This window comes from Lepisosteus platostomus, chromosome 3, assembly GCF_059453375.1.
Source record: "Lepisosteus platostomus isolate fLepPlt1 chromosome 3, fLepPlt1.hap1, whole genome shotgun sequence".
Lineage (NCBI taxonomy): Eukaryota > Metazoa > Chordata > Actinopteri > Semionotiformes > Lepisosteidae > Lepisosteus > Lepisosteus platostomus.
Genome location: NC_142613.1, coordinates 11,821,667 through 11,837,849, shown reverse-complemented (window position 1 = coordinate 11,837,849; position 16,183 = coordinate 11,821,667). Strand labels below are relative to the sequence as shown.

Genomic DNA, 16,183 nt, shown 5'->3' with positions numbered 1-16,183 from the left:
TAATTCTCATTTGAAAAACATAGGCATTAGTCATTACATTTAAAAATATACATTAGTGGGGGTATCTGGGTGGTAAGCAGAATATTACAAAGAAATATGTCCAGAACAAGTCTGGAAAAGTCATGACTGGTTTGGAAGAGCAGTGACTTTTAAAGCATAAGAAACTCGAAAAATTACTAATGCCTTACAAAATCAATGCCAAGCCACTGATTAAGGCTATGCCTTTGAAACAGTGAGTGATGAGACAGCTGTCACCTGCATTGTTTCTTGCTACCCATTTAAAAGTACTAGCAGACTTCTACAGGAGTGATTAAGGAAGTATAGTAAGAGACTCAAGACACTTTTTTGCATGGATACATATTCCAAGTATCCCTTTACAAAATCTCCTAAGAGTGGCTACAGTAGTTAATGGCAGGATAACAATAAGAAAATAGGCCTGGTACACACACAGAGCCCATGAAACATGTTTATTGAGCACAGCCACTGGAAAAATGTCTTATTCTTAGAATCTGACATCCACAAGCCAGCCTACAGTATATATACTGTATAAGAAAATCTCAGGAGAGGGTTTGTTGTTTGGCATGGTTTTGCTTGACTTTTATTGGCTTTTTCATACCCAGTGTTCACTATCAAAATGATGCACTCTTTTGAAAGCAGAACAAGGAAATTATACTAAAACACAAAGGAAACAAATATTTGTTAAATAAACAATTAAAAAGAATAATTTAAGAATAAAATAACTTATTTTTATAAAAATCTTTAATTCCTTACAATTTAAATGGCTTTTTTCAAAGTATGTTTTTCCAATACTCAATGTGCTAAATGCTTTTTTTAAGTAAATGACTAATATGCTAAAAAGCCACACTGTTTTAGTCACATTCCTGTGACCCTGACAAAAATGATTAGGCAGTTCTGCCTCTGTGTTTAGAATAAAATAAACAGATTGATTTCACATATGTTCTTGTGCACAAAAATGATGGTTTTCAGTGAGTTAGTGTCTTTCTCAGAAAACAAAACACTGGAGGAAAAGAGCAAAAGAGTCACTCCAAGCCTGAAGGTGCCAGACAGAACCCAGGAATCAGTAAAGAGTAGCAAATTAAGAATTACAAGCTCAAGGTGTCAAACCCATCAAACCCCAGGCAACTGTGCACTCCATTTCAGCAAATTCTCATCAGAGTCAGCTGATTTCTGGGCTCAAACCAGTGGCAGCTACAGGGCTCTACTGCATTCTAAGAGAGTGCCTTTAGACATTGAATAGCTTGTTATTTATCTTTTTGATGTCACAAAAGGATTTACACCCCCATTTTGCAGTATCATTAAACTAATTTCATTGAAGGTGTGTTAGGAAGGTAAGTGCATGCTGTGCATATTCTGATGTGCATATTGTAATACAGAGCAAAAACAATATGCACAAAATGTCCACAGAGAGAAGAATATTTAAAAACATATATATAATAAATCATAAATGGTTCTTCTAAATCACTGTCAATGATCTGTATGATCTTTCCAAACCTGCAAAACTGTGCTTGTAAAATGTTTTTTTTTCCTCGGTGAACGTCAGAAAATTACCTGCAACGTTAAATAGAAAGTCTAAAGAACTGCCTGCAAAAAAAATCGTATTTTCCGGTACTTTTTTCACGGCGATCATCCCTACCACCGGAAATGGCGCGTGGACATAATGGAGGCGCGACCCTCGTATTTATACGAATATGAGAAAATCGTTCTTTTATTACAAAATTGTTTAATTCTTTCAAAATGTATATTAAATGATAAGGAAACTGATTTTTTTGGTCGAACCTAAAATAATAGTAATTGGTTTATCACGTTGAAATGACGCAGCGGAAGTAGTTCTCTCCCTCTTTCCTCCATTAGGTGAGTGTGGGGTGGCTGTAAGCCGGTTGCTGCTCCTTCACTTATAGTCAAATAAAACTTGTAAAATCATTTGTTGTTGTTCTAAAACGTCCTTATTTCGGTTTATTAAAGCATTTTCTTTGTTTTTAATTGCAGATCGCAATCATGGGGCGCCGACCTGCCCGCTGGTGAGTGAAAAGGAGTATGCCACAATAGTGTTGAGAGTTGAGGCGCTTATAAAAATGGCAGCCAGGCTAGGCTTCAGTAGCTGGCCATGTGGATGTCATACAGCGAACTGTTGCTTCATAGATACCTCGCATATAAGGCAGCTTATCCACTGCAGTTCACCCTCATATACGCAAAAAGTTTTTTTTTTTTTTGGTGTGACTGAATTTTATTATCTTGTTGAAATTTTGACTTTCTAAATTCCCGGAACGTGTACAACACAGGTTCAGTTTTTCCAAATAATATTTTCTATCAATATTTTAACTTATTTAACTCATGATGGTATCCAATCCAATTTAACATTTGTATACTGTTTATAAGTAGTTTGAATACTTTACCTCTGAAAGGTTTCTGTAACGTTGTCGCCTCGGTTTGCAAAATTCAACTTTCCGGTTGTGAATGTATAGAGACCACGCTGGTGACATGGCTTTCTCCTAACCGGTTTTTAAGATATTAGACTATTATTGGAGTTAAATGTACCTCCTATTGGTGTGAAAAGTAAATCACTACTTTGAGGCTACTGCACTGTCAAGATCGATAATGTATGATAGTTGGCGTGGTCTTAAAATGACGTTCTAGATGATTTTGATAGAGTGAATGTAATGGACATGTTACATGATTATCAAAAGTGACCCGAGGCCGGTTTTTATTTCATTACTTTGGTATATATCAATTAAGAAGTCTCATCACATTGCAAAAAAAGAACTAGAACGAGAGTTTAATTATCGGTTTTACCTGGTCATTTTGTTTCGTTTTGTCCTGGATTGGAATTTGTAGCAATATACATACAACGTTTTCAAAAGGATTAAATTACTTAATTATGCGTCATTAAGATTTTACTTAAGTTTGTGCATGGTGCTATGGGTGCAGTCATTCTAGAAAAGGGTAAAATAAATATTTTCTTTAAACATGCATTAAAATCTTTGTAGCACATTGGGAAAGCTGACTTAGTAACTAAGTTTGTAGCACTTAATGATTGCAGTATTTCCCTGTACATTGCACATTGTCTCTTTCTCAGTAGTCTGTAACCCTGGTCCTGGAGAGCCATAATGTAGTTAATCTGTCAACCCAAATAACTTATTGTGTTCCATAGAACTTGAAATTTTTCTTTTCTGTGTTCCAAATTTTGTCAACTTAACATCATTTGTGTAATTGTTCCAGGTCTTTAGAAACTACAAATTGATTTATTGGTTGCTAGTAAAATTAAATCTGGAACGATGCTCTTCAGGACCAGGGTTTGATACCCCTGTTCTATTGGACAGGAACAGTTGATCAGGATTGATTAATATGATCTTTGATTGGCCTTTTGTGTCTGCAGGTTTTCTAGGGCTCTTTAAAGTAGCAGCACCTGAGAGATGTGGAGCAATCTATTTAAATGGTTCTGTTATATACCCCCTTGCTCCTACCTTATACAGTACCCCCATCTACTGTCTCCTTTCATTGTGTTTATCTTGTGTATTTTTTTTGTAGTTGCTGTTTGAGAAGCCATCTTTAAAGGTGCTATGTAAAATAGTTTATTATTATCATCATCAAGGCTGTAACTAGCTGATTAATTAAGAGCTCAATTGAATGGAAAGCCTGCAGATACACTGGATCTGTTGGACAAGTATTGCACAGCCCAGTTTTACATTGTTTATTATATAATGGTGATTTTATCGTGTGTTTAATGTTGAAATATTTTCTTTCAGTTACAGATACTGTAAGAACAAGCCTTACCCCAAGTCTCGGTTCTGTAGGGGTGTGCCTGGTGAGTTTTTGTTAAGCTATGAGTTTGTCGGTTTCACGTGTTTAAATGTCCTCCTTTGAACTGTGTTCATTTATATGAATAATGCAATACATGTTGTGTAAAGCGCACCTCACAACATTGGGTTGATTATTCAGAGGACACCCATTAGTTGTCCTTTTTTAAACCTGAGATTTAACCTTTAATTGCAGTTTGACAAATATTTTGCTTTACATGTTTAGTAGTTACATCACATAACCCATTTTAACCACACTGTGTGAAGTCTAGAAATTTCAAGTGCTGATTCATTCAAGCTTTTAAAAATGAATTAGTCTGCTTGAGCTACAAGCGTAAGATGCTTGATACAGGGATCTAGATTAAATGAAGTTAAGCTTGCGCACCAAACTTTTTAATGCATTCAGAAGACATTAAAGCAAGTATTTTTCAAGACATGCACAAAATGTGAGTTTCTCATCTGAAAGTATTTCAAAGCCTTTGGAAAAGCATTGAACAAGTGTGATTTTCATTTCTCTTTGATTTCTAGACCCCAAGATCCGGATCTTCGACTTGGGCAGAAAGAAGGCTAAGGTGGACGAGTTCCCCCTGTGCGGCCACATGGTGTCTGACGAGTATGAGCAGCTCTCTTCTGAAGGTGAGGTCAGATCTGGAGAAAAAGCTTGACGCCTTGTTCACTAACAGTGTATTTTAAGTGTTCCACCAGAATGGGGTTGTGATCTTCATGCAGTAGCCTTGTGTAGTTGACGCAGGACAGGTTAGTAAAGTGGATACACAGTTGATCCAGTATATGCGCAGAAATAAACTTGTATATTAGAAATGCCAGGGTTTAATGCTTTTGAATTCACTTAGTGCCGTAACAGACTGCGCCCCTAGCTTTTGGCTCTTGGAACAGCTTCCCTTCATTCGGACTGAGCGTGAGACTCGAAAGATTTTTTTGGAAACTCTCATATTCCTTTCTTTTCTTTTCTTCAGCCCTGGAAGCTGCCCGTATCTGTGCCAACAAGTACATGGTGAAGACCTGCGGCAAGGATGGCTTCCACATCCGAGTCAGACTGCACCCCTTCCACGTCATCCGCATCAACAAAATGTTGTCCTGTGCTGGAGCTGATAGGTCAGTCTCAGGCTCTGACTATATCGCCTTGCAGTGGTCAAGAACAACAGGACCTGAAGTATTGGGGAAACTAAAAGCTACTTAGTTTCTAAGGCTCTACCTCTAATAAGTAATTTAACTACTATTCTCAAAATAGATGTGTTAAAAGACATTTTTAGCTAACAGGAATGCCATTTTATATTCATTAATCATAAATCTTAAGGGTGTGGTTTTGGCCTTTTTTTTTAATTTGAGGAAAGTGGTAATAAGGAGTTTATTTCAAATTGACACCGGAATTAAATTCTGTTGTAAATTTAAGATTTGATGGGACTTTCAAGTTTGGGCTCTTGCATTTTTAAGGATGAAACTGCAGCTTATTAAGCCGACCAGTCTGGTTCCAGTCTAGAGCTGGTGTGCAATGGCTGCAGACAGTGACTTCTCTGGTTGTGTGCTCAGCTGTGCAGTACTGGGTGCTCTAAGGGACCTCTGAGACACTCATTGTAACCGTTGTATAAACCCTTTGTCCTGTTCATTTTCGGGACAGAAGCTGAGTTGATAAAGGGTGGGTTTGGGGTTCTAGTTCATTTAGCAACCATATCAGAAGTTGTACAGTCTAGATTGGTTTAATCTTTACGGAAAGTATAAAGCAGTAAATATATGAGATGCCAATCATTTTAGTAACTTGGCCCAAACCATCGGCCAAACAAAAGGTTCTTAATAGTTTTCAAGCTGAAATGTTGGATGTACAGCTAAGCTTTTCCAGTCCTTGCAAGTCCAGTAGTCAAGACTAAAGGACTTTTATAGTTTGAAAATTGCATGAATTCCTCAGTCAGGTTCTATATGGATATAGAATTTTTAATGACTTCACTACATGATGGGCTAATAGTTAACAAGTTTGGCTTGTAGCCTCTACTAGTTACAGTATCTTTCCTTCCTGAGCATTCTGATTAGTCTAATCATTATTTTCTTTATTAGCTTGATAAATCTTGAAACCCCAACCCTTAACCAAAGGCAAATGAACTCATGGTTCTGAGGGATCTGGAGTTTTACGTGCTCCGCTGTGAGGAGATGTGCTGTATAAATCAATCTTTCCCCTGTCCCTCAGGCTCCAGACTGGAATGCGAGGTGCCTTTGGAAAACCCCAAGGCACTGTGGCTCGAGTGCATATTGGCCAGGTGATCATGTCTGTCCGCACCAAGACCCAGAACAAGGAGCATATCATCGAAGCCCTGCGTCGGGCCAAGTTCAAGTTCCCAGGGCGCCAGAAGGTAACATGGCCTGCCTAAACTGGAGCCTTTATACTTCTAGTTCTTCGTTAACAACTTGGAGTAATTTTCATCGCCTTTTGGTGCATTCCAGTTGGAAGTAATTAAAGTGAATTACCAACATCTAAACTTGCAGCTTATTAAGCCGACCAGTCTGGTTCCAGTCTAGAGCTGGTGTGCAAAGGCTGCAGACAGTGACTTCTCTGGTTGTGTATGTGCTCAGCTGTGCAGTGCTGGGTGCTCTAAGGGACCTCTGAGACACTGCAGTTTTAAGTCAGACTGGAAATTACTGCAAGAGCAGGTTAAGGCAAAATAGTTCCCGTGCAGTTTAGGATGTTTCCACCATCTCTTAACTGTTTGCTTTAATGAAAACATGTAGTTTCTGTTTAATTATTGCACTTGGGGTTGCAATATGTAGCTTATTATAAACTCATCAACTCTCGAGGAAACAGTTTTGAGTAGAAAAAGTCTGAAAAAATCCAGTTTTTTTATAGGTGTGGAAAATGTTGACTTTGGCTTATTATAATTGATTAAAGTTGCACACTTTGTGATTTTTGGCTTTTCCCTCAAGTGAGCCAGAGTGTTTCATATTAATACCACAACTTAGGTAGGGCCCTACTTATTACACTTTTGTAATCCTAGTTTTTCGTCATTTTGTGGTTTTAGGATACACCATGTATGCTAATTTTTAAATAGTTCAGTTTGATGTAGTTTTTTCCCAAATTAACCTGAACCCCACTCTTCACTTCATCAGATCCACATCTCCAAGAAGTATGGCTTCACCAAGTTCAACGCCACTGACTTTGATGACATGATTCAGGAGAAGAGGCTGATCCCTGATGGCTGTGGGGTGAAATACATCCCCAGCCGTGGGCCCCTGGACCGCTGGCGTGCTTTGCATGCTGTCTAAACCAATTGCAGTCTCTGTGTTTCTACAAACAGACCAATAAACACTTTGAAGGTGATCAGAGACTCTTGACCTTTCATTTAGATATTTGGCCTTTTTTGTCATCTTATTTCCAGTTCATGAAAGCATAATACCCCCACCATTGTAACTTGATTACTTGTAGGGATTTGAGCCATAAGAGCTTACTTGTTCCTCGGTTTTTATTCCAATCTAGTTTTCAAATGCCTAATTGTACCAAATGATAGTTAACTAGTAATTGATTATCTGAATATTATGTATACCAGTTAAGTATAAGGTGGTGAATATAGGCTCTCTGGAAACGGGATAGGAGATCACAACTGGTCTTCAAATTGAGGGATAAACCTTTTCATTTATAAATTGAAGAGCTTGCTGCTATGAAGTGGACTCAGGAACTTGAGGATCTTGGTTTTGGGATGAGGCGCTGTCTAGAAACTAGAAAAGTGGCGAAAAGGTAGTTAAGCTGACTCGAGAGGAATACAATTTTTTAAAAATGTTTACAGTATGTTGAAAGGATTGTCATTTTACAGGTTTTGTTTCCATCATATAAATAGAACTTGCCTATGAGATTCGTTCATTCTCCAAAGTTGTTAATGCAATCAAAGTATTTAGTAGTGTTATGTATCCAAAGACACTGTCCACTTTAGCATCTACAAATATTTTTTAATAGATCCTTGTCATTTGTAGGTTTTGCAGTAACTTGAGATCAAAATGCTTTAATGCATATTTTATTAAAGAGACCAAATCATTTTTGTACCTACAACAGAAGTCAAACTAACAGCTGAACTGCCCAAATTAAATCAAAACTGATGTGGTTTGACAAAGGTTTCCTGATTCTAATCGGTGGAAAGCAGACATCAATATTTTAGTCTGCGAATGACCTGTGAACCACAATTCTTAGTTCAAGCAAAAGAGAACTTGGAGTAGTTTGGAGATCATTTTTCCAAGAGTTTAAGAATCTTGAAGAGTTTATGATTGATGACTTCATACTGTGGGGTGATCCCTGTCTGGAACTCACATAGCAGCTATTCTAGAGTAGGATGTGATCTTTTGACAGTATTCTGTTCAGTAAAAGCTGAATCAGACTTCAGACTTCAACCTGAAGACCAACATCATTTTCTTTGGTGCTGGACGTTAGAGTTCATCCAGGATGACACCTGAAGGTCAGAGTTCATGGCGATGCAGATATCTGGAGTTAGGTTTCAAGTTGACCTCCACAGGATAGTGGTCACTTACTTCCAGTGCCTAAAGTAGTCCCCGTAAGAAAGCACATTCAAGATTTAATATGCAGTATGGTACGGCTGGAGTAAAAATTGCATTGGTGGCTAAACTAATCACCCTCTAGAGCACTAGCTATTGTATACTGAATTCCAATATTAAGGTGTTCATAATTTGGACATTAGTATTTCCAAGCTTCTAGTTCATTCAACCACTAAGGAACATTATATTGAATGGGACTTGCGATCTAGAGGTCACTGGTTCAAATCTCAGGTATGTCATTAGTTAATTTTGATTAGTATTTCACAAACAACTAAGGAAACACTGCTGGGGTTGGGAGTAATTCCTGCAGTAGTCACTATGGCTATCCTTGGCTCTACTGTGAGCGCTATGGGCTAACTGTTGCAGTGCCTACATCTAAAACAGGATTAGTTTTGAAAACTATCCCCTATTATTTAACTGAATCAGAGCAATTTGGTTTTCTTCAGTGTTGTCCCTCTCACCTGTTTCTCAGAGAGATGGAATTCCTTCTTGAAGTTAAATGGTCGAGCTGATTTTGGAACAATCCCATTGAGGAATTCTGTGCCGTGTACCACAATCCTAGAGGAAATGACAACAGAGGTTGAATTGAAAAAAAAGTATATTTTACTAAATGTACTATTTTTTTACTGGTTATTTCACATTATGAATTCAAAAAGGATGAAAGAAAGACAACGGCAAAACATTTTAATCGCGAGGTGTGTGATTTGTCACCTTGTCACATGTTTGTGAGAAGAGTGATTCTTCTCTGTCTGTCCTTCACAGACAGCACTGGATCTGGGACTGCACTTACATGACAGTAAACTAATTTTGGTATGAATTCAAAAAACAGTATTTGAGAAAGATTATTGGCCAATTTGAAGCTAATATACAGTATAGTAGGAACCAGCACTACAAGAGAGCATATTACTACCAGCATGTTAACACCAGATTTACTTACAAGGCCAGTATTTGACAATTGGTATAATTGCAATGTTTTGCAAACCTATTCTGAGCTCCTGATACCAGTCCAAATGTATTCACCTAGCTTTATGTATTTAATTGCTAAGCAATGTGTTTTAAATCAAGAATGTCAGGATGCCGATCTTGCTGGTGTTCACTGGTGTTATTCAATTGTTCCTGTGTCCCTGTGTGTTCTGAAATTGACTGGCATCCTGTCCCATTTTACTTACAGCTTACACTTAAGGTATAGTCTCCAGGTCACAGCATCCCTTACAAGGAAGAAGAAACTTTTGATCATGGATGGATGCTTTTGCATCCAAAACCTCGACTGGAAAAGTATGGGTACAGGACATATGTGGGGCCCACCTTCAGAGACGATTCTGACCAGAATAGACCTGACCTGAATAGATCCCAGGAACCAAGAGCGATGCATCAGCAACTATAATGACCATCCTGCTGTGCGACCAGAATACAGCATTGATTTGCCTGCCTGTCCAATATTAACCTGTACAGCTCAAATTCAATTAAATTCAATTCTATTCAATTTATTTTTATATAGCGCCTTTCACAACAAGGTTGCCCCAAGGGACATGGAAGAGTATAATCTGACCTTTTATTTTGTTTCATAGTCTTTGCTCATGTCAAGTATTGGCCCTGGAGTCTCTAACTGGGGAAGACACAATAACAAAAGCGGAGCGATCAAGGAGAGGAAGTGGGTATTTGAATTGAGCTACTAACTTGTCTTTCGGATGTGGGAAGATTCAGAAGTACCTGGAGAAAATCAGTGTGAACCTTAAGTGGCATTTAAAAGGCCTGACAATTTATGCTGGGTAAATACACAGGCCAGACACATGGATTAAACAGAAAGTGCAATACAGAAACCTGTCATAAGCACAGTGAGTTTTCTCGCTCACAGTTGTGTCCTCCTCATCTCCAATCAGCCAGTGGAAATCCGGGTTTTTCCGCAGACTGATGGTGTCCCAGCACTTTGCAGATACATAGCTGCAGGCTGCATTGAGATCTCCAAGGAACATGACATTCTTCAAGAAAAAACAATCAAGGAAATGAGAGTAAAGAGCTGGAAAAAATGTATACTGTCGACAATTAAAACAAAAACTGCTGGACTGAAACTGAAGGCCTGCAGGCCTGATCTGGTCAACTGCCAGGAGCTCAGCACAGCAGGCTGGTCTTATAATGGCAGATGGAAGATGTACTGTATACTGAAAACAAATTCCCCCCAGGGGATAATACAGCTTGAATCAAATTGAAGTAAATTGACCAGTAGGTGGCATACCCTCTACTTCTGCTAGGGCAGTGATTCTCAGACTTGGCCTTGGAATAGCATACTCCTGTGTCTGCAGATGTTTGCTTCTTTGCAGTTCTAATTCACTTGCTAATTTTTAAATTAAAAAAAAATATATACCTCTGATCCTAAGATTTGTAATTACTATGAGCCATCTGCTAGTAACTGAATTTCAAGAGTGCCCTCATTCAGCTGTAATCCTGAAATATATATTGGACTCAGGCAGAAACACTGACTCACAGGGGAGCTGTATTATACACTGCCATGCTCACCTGTGTCTCTTCCTCATCTATTGGCCACCTATTAAGAGCTATTTAGCCAGAAATAAGGGAACAATTGCTTGATACACAAGTTCAGGGGAGAATATTTAAAGTTGTGCATATTGAAACAGTTGGAAACTATGTCATTTTTTTCAAATCAAAGACTGAGTGCAGAAAAAAGTCTAAATCGACAAGCAGATCAGTTACAAACACCAATCAGCACTGCTCGCTAAGGGTCTAGCTGGAACATAAGCACCCCCAGGACCAGGACTGAGGACCACTGTGTTAGAGCCCAAACACCAGACACTGTTAAAGCCAATACCCTGGCTTCGCTCAGAAAAAGGCTGGATGAGATCCTTGTGTCAATTAAGCATTAACAGCCAAAAGGGCTAGATTGACTTATATTCGTAGGGTCAAGAACATGGAAAAAATCGGGTGTCAACAAAGCACTCAAGCCTTCCAGGTTTCGCATTCCCGATACACTGAATTACTTTATCATAAAATCAAAGTTGGCTCTGAAACTCTCCTCCCTTGCCTTGCCTTCTACAGTTTTTCTGATCAATTGAATGCGTTCATAATTCTCGGTGTTAAACTGTCTGGTGAAGCCCTCACGCTGACCTTATTTCAAGTTAAGTAAAAGGGTCAATCTATTTATTCCTTTTTAAATTTTTATTTTTAATATTTCATGCTAACATTTCATTCAATGTACTATTTGTGAGCTCAGCTGCAGAAAATTGACGTTTTCTTTCAAAATATCTGAAACCCTCCACAAGCAGATTTGGAGATACTTGTTCTAGGGGGAAAGATACAATAAGAGCTTCTTTTCGAAGCTTGTGTGACATTTCACATCATTGCAGTCATCAATGACTGGTTCTTTATGAAGGGGGTCTGACCCTTGTTCTCCAGTGCTTCTTGATCCCTTGGAAGACCTGGAAGAGCTCATCGATCTCTTGCATGGCTGTCTTCGGGCAGGTATGATGGCCCACAAGAACGAAGTCCTTCACCGCTGCAAGTGAATAAAAAAAAATATTGGAGGAAAACTCACAGTTGATTCATTCAGCTGTATACATCTGTCACTTTCATCCAGTTCCTGATGACACCTAGACTACTGAAGCCTGAAATGACTAGAACAGGGAATGAGAAAACAGAAATGTCACAAACAGGTAACATTACAGGATGGATGAGTGAAAAGCTTTGATCATAAAAGAGTAAATTATGCTTTGAAAAAAATGCCTATCAAACTCATTTCCTGGAGCACCAAAGGCTCTTTCTGTTTTTCCATCAATTCTCTATTAAAATAACAGGAGATTATTTAGTTTACCTAACTAAACCATTACATTCTAGGTTTTTGTTTTAAACATACTTTTTATTTTTTAAAGGGGTGGAGATTTTAAATTGTGTTAAACTTTTTTGTAAGTGACATGAATTCTCCAATGAATGAGCTGGAAAGAATTTACAAAGGTCAATTAAAGAGTGTGGTAACAGGCATGTCATCACCATCTCAGGTACTCCCTCTGAGTAATGAAGACATTCTGGTAACAAATTATGTTGAGCAGATAACGATTACTGACATCCTGAAATGTATTATTCATACTGACATAATAGCCTTTTCATTTAGAGCACGTCAAGGGAAGTAGTAGTACATATAATCCTTTTGGCTTTGGGTGTAGAAAAACGTCAATACTATGCATCCAGCTTCCTGGATTCCATTCCAATAATTCTGTTATTAATGGAGTTCATGAGGACAGCAGCCGAAGACTGAGAGAAGGTAGAACTGTTTATTGAGATGCGAAGACTTGGCTTAACCCGCTTGGCTGAGGGTCAACCCCCCCAGCCATTAGACGGGGAGGGTAGGACCCCCATGTGACCAATTGGGCAGCAGGAAATGTGGAGAGGAGGGGTGCACAAAATGAGCGAGGAAGAAGAGAGGGTGACGTTTGGTACATATGGAGTCTGAGTGCATAAGTCAGAATTATTTAGAATTTGAAGCAGCTGGGTTTAATGAGCTTGGCTGCCTTCATTCCTCCCGAACTTTCATTAAATTTGACCCAGCTGTAACAGGTGGTTATCACATTTCAATGTCACAACATCTATGACAAACTAGAGCTGCTGGTTTCTACCAATCTGGAATCATCTTCCAAGGATCATCACCCATGATGATGCCTTTTTCCGAGGTGATTTACCGTTAGTACTGTAATTGCATTTAATGCAATAGAACTTGGGAAGCTCCCTTTTCCTGTGAAGTTTTTAATATTGTGCAATGCTAATGCAATATGTTACATTAGGTTTTGATTCACTTGGTAATACACACAATAGATATTACATCACAGATAATAACAGATAATTAGAGCAGGTAAGGTGTAGACAACCAAAATACAAAGCAGATTATCTCTGTAGCTTTTAATCTTGAGAGTGCAGAGCTCTACATATCATACAGCAAACTTCTCCCCATCTGTCAAACTCACCAGTTTGGGGGCAGTGGAAACGCACTATAAAAGGCTCCCTTGAAAACACATCAGCCTTCTCTTTCTGTGAGGTGGGATACTGATATTGATCTCGAACCTGCAACATATCATCCCTGAGACAAAGAAACAGACTGAAGTAATGTGCACAGTCATAAAATAAAGTCACTATTATTTTCAGGATAACCTTGATATATAACATCCTTAAATTATTTTACTAAACAAATCTTGTCAAACAACAGGCATTATAATAACAAAAAGCAGGGAGAAGTGTGGTCAGACTGAATTGATTGCAATAATTCAGAAGAAAAGAAGGAAGATACATTTACCTGAATATGTAAACATATTGCTCCTTGTAGCTTTTCTTCCCCACTCTGTCACTTTCAACATAGGCATATGAATGGACTTCATCAAACCTGATTTATACATCAGAAAAGCAAATAATTCCACTTGTAATTATTCATAACAACTCACAGAAGAGGAGCAGAAGAGCAAAAGAGTGGCAGTATTAAAAATAAATCTCATTTTTATATATTAGTGTTCGTGCAAAGGTCGAGGTTATAATGTTATTTTTGTTCTACTTCTTATGTCTTAAAACTAAAACCACTTCCACAAAAATAACTTAACAATTCCCGTGTATTGAGTTATATACAAATGTATTTTTCCAGAACTATCTCTTAATGTGTCAAAACTCTGAAAGCATGATACTTGGCCAAAGAACAAACCAGGAACACCACTGGTCAAGTACCTTTTGCCTGCGTACCTGTTAAGCTCTTTTACTAGTGCAGGGATAACTTCCCCCTTCGAGTCACGCACTTCCTGTATCAGACACACATCACAGCGCGTGATGATCTGCACAAAAGAAATAACAAAGTAAGGTGGAGCTCAGCTATAAAAATAAAGAGATTCTGGCTTATACATCTAAAAGGAAACCACAAACAGAGAAACAAGCAATCAAACAATGGAAAATGACTGATATTATTGCATACATGTCCTAAATTCCTTGTGGCATCTCTATAGAACCTTGCTTTAATCTGTTATACCTGGAATACAATACTTAAACTGTGCTCTAAACCATTTTCCAATGTTAAAATCCACCATGATTATTCTGATTACATCAAACCCGGCAAGTCAGTTCCAACACTGTCAGTGACGGCACCTTGACCAAAATGTCCATGACGTTCTTGTTGCTGGCCTTCGTCTCTCCAAAGCTCCTGATGTTGAAAGCACAGATTTTAAAAGGCAGGGCTATCCGCCAGAGACACAGGAATGCAATGAGGACGGCAGCCTTCATGGTGTACTTTCGGATGGCTGCGAGGCCTGTACTGTAGGGCACTGTTTAGGTTCCACCGATTTCCTAAAGAGCAATAAGTAACCTCACATGAACATTTGACAGCTGTCAGCATAAAAACAAAAAGGAGAATTACATGTAAGAAAAACAAGGCGGCCCTAAATGAATCAAATTATTTCATGTCATTTTTTATTGAGATTTTGTTTAGTCTTTATTTCCATATTTTGCCATTGTTGGACATAAAATGTCTGGGACTACATGACTTGAGTTTCCTCTTACATAAGACGTTTTAAGGCAACTACAAAACTCGTGACTTTGATGTTAGCAACTCTTCTTCTAAGATATTTTTTTTAATTTGGAAATACCAGTCTTAAACTATTCTCTCAAGTTTCATGAAGTAAGGAACACAAGTTCCCAGGTCACAACTGCAGTGCAGTTTACTTTTGACAGTAGTTAACCTGCAGTTTCTCCTTCTCTCTCACACATACACATGTATATTTTACACATTGTTTTGCCTTTAGAGAACAGATAGTCGAGAATAAAAATTGTTGTTGTTGATTTAATGAAAAAACATGCTTTCGGTATATTTATAGTTTTCTATCTGAAATACATAGATAATTAATTACACACTAGAAAATATGCTCAAAATTTGTTAATTGTAAAGAAATCTTTCAGTACAAGACAGGAATTAAAACTCTCATACTAGACTATAGTCTGTTGAGAAAATGACAATGACAAAAACAAAACAAAAAATTTAGACATCTGATGAAAAACTATTAAAAAAAGAATTGATTTATCACTTATAGTTTAGAGATAAGTCAGCATTAGGTTACTGTACATAAAGGGAAAATGTTTCATTCCGCTAAAAATGCTACCATACAAAAAGTTTTAGATTTCCTCCATTATTGTAGCCTTAAAAGTAGACTCTTTATCTATGTCAATACTTACTAAACGCACCGGAAAAAGAAAAATGTATAGTGACACTTACTGTTCAGAGTTCAGACATCGGGAATGTCTATCTTTCCATTCCTGTTGGTCTTGACCCATATTTTAAATTAAGGGCCCATGAGCTGAGTTCTCAGTTGAACAATTGGAACCATGCAGGTGGGCATGGTCGAGTTCTCTTTAAGAGATTTGCTGTGTCAATACCCTGTCAGCAGGCTGCTTTCTCTAGAATGCCAACAGTGTGCTCTGCTCCACAATAGGTGCTGTGTCCATTCAGAAACACTGCAAAAACAATGCCACCCAACCACAGCCCATGGTTCCAACAGCGACTCTCCTGGTATGATTCTCATCACAAACAGCTAACCTGACCATCCTGTGGAGTAAAGAATAGGGTTTGTGCTACATACAAATACTTTAGCATCCAAAGGTGCTCAGAAGGACAATGCACATATTTTATATGTGGGTATCTCTCCCTTTTCTCGTAGCAATGTAAACTTTCTGCATGAGTGGCAAATCAAAATCATCACAACTAGGCCATATAAGTTATCCAAAATATGGTTTGTATCCACTAGCACAAAAAAATAGACTACATTTTAAGAAATATGCACTTTGTTGTATATCACATG

The 16,183-nt window shown here is 38.1% G+C and overlaps 2 protein-coding genes and 2 non-coding genes across 5 annotated transcripts; 3 read left to right on the top strand and 1 right to left on the bottom strand.

Moving 5' to 3' along the window:
* The first annotated feature begins 1,893 nt into the window (after window positions 1–1,893).
* Window positions 1,894–7,137, top strand: rpl10 (ribosomal protein L10). Its single transcript, XM_088627136.1, has 6 exons — window positions 1,894–2,039; window positions 3,765–3,823; window positions 4,344–4,451; window positions 4,790–4,928; window positions 6,013–6,175; window positions 6,927–7,137. Exons 1-6 carry the CDS (start codon window positions 2,017–2,019, stop codon window positions 7,080–7,082), a joined length of 648 nt encoding a protein of 215 aa, XP_088483262.1. The 5' UTR covers window positions 1,894–2,016; the 3' UTR covers window positions 7,083–7,137.
* On the top strand, window positions 5,275–5,404 carry LOC148674386 (small nucleolar RNA SNORA70). Its single transcript, XR_015935610.1, has one exon. It is a non-coding gene; the product is annotated as a small nucleolar RNA SNORA70 (small nucleolar RNA).
* Window positions 6,303–6,436, top strand: LOC148674385 (small nucleolar RNA SNORA70). The gene has a single exon (XR_015935609.1). It is a non-coding gene; the product is annotated as a small nucleolar RNA SNORA70 (small nucleolar RNA).
* Window positions 7,138–7,560: 423 nt separating the features above from the next.
* dnase1l1l (deoxyribonuclease I-like 1-like) lies at window positions 7,561–14,711 on the bottom strand. 2 transcript variants are annotated; one of them, XM_088627126.1, is made up of 8 exons: window positions 14,481–14,711; window positions 14,085–14,173; window positions 13,651–13,737; window positions 13,325–13,437; window positions 11,753–11,865; window positions 10,179–10,336; window positions 8,819–8,915; window positions 7,561–8,342 (listed from the first exon to the last, which is right to left on the bottom strand). In XM_088627126.1, exons 1-8 carry the CDS (start codon window positions 14,613–14,615, stop codon window positions 8,262–8,264), a joined length of 873 nt encoding a protein of 290 aa, XP_088483252.1. In that variant the 5' UTR covers window positions 14,616–14,711; the 3' UTR covers window positions 7,561–8,261. The 2 variants fall into 2 exon arrangements, with proteins under 2 accessions (XP_088483252.1, XP_088483254.1); XM_088627128.1 differs by having other exon boundaries at window positions 10,211–10,336.
* Between the last annotated feature and the right edge of the window lie 1,472 nt (window positions 14,712–16,183).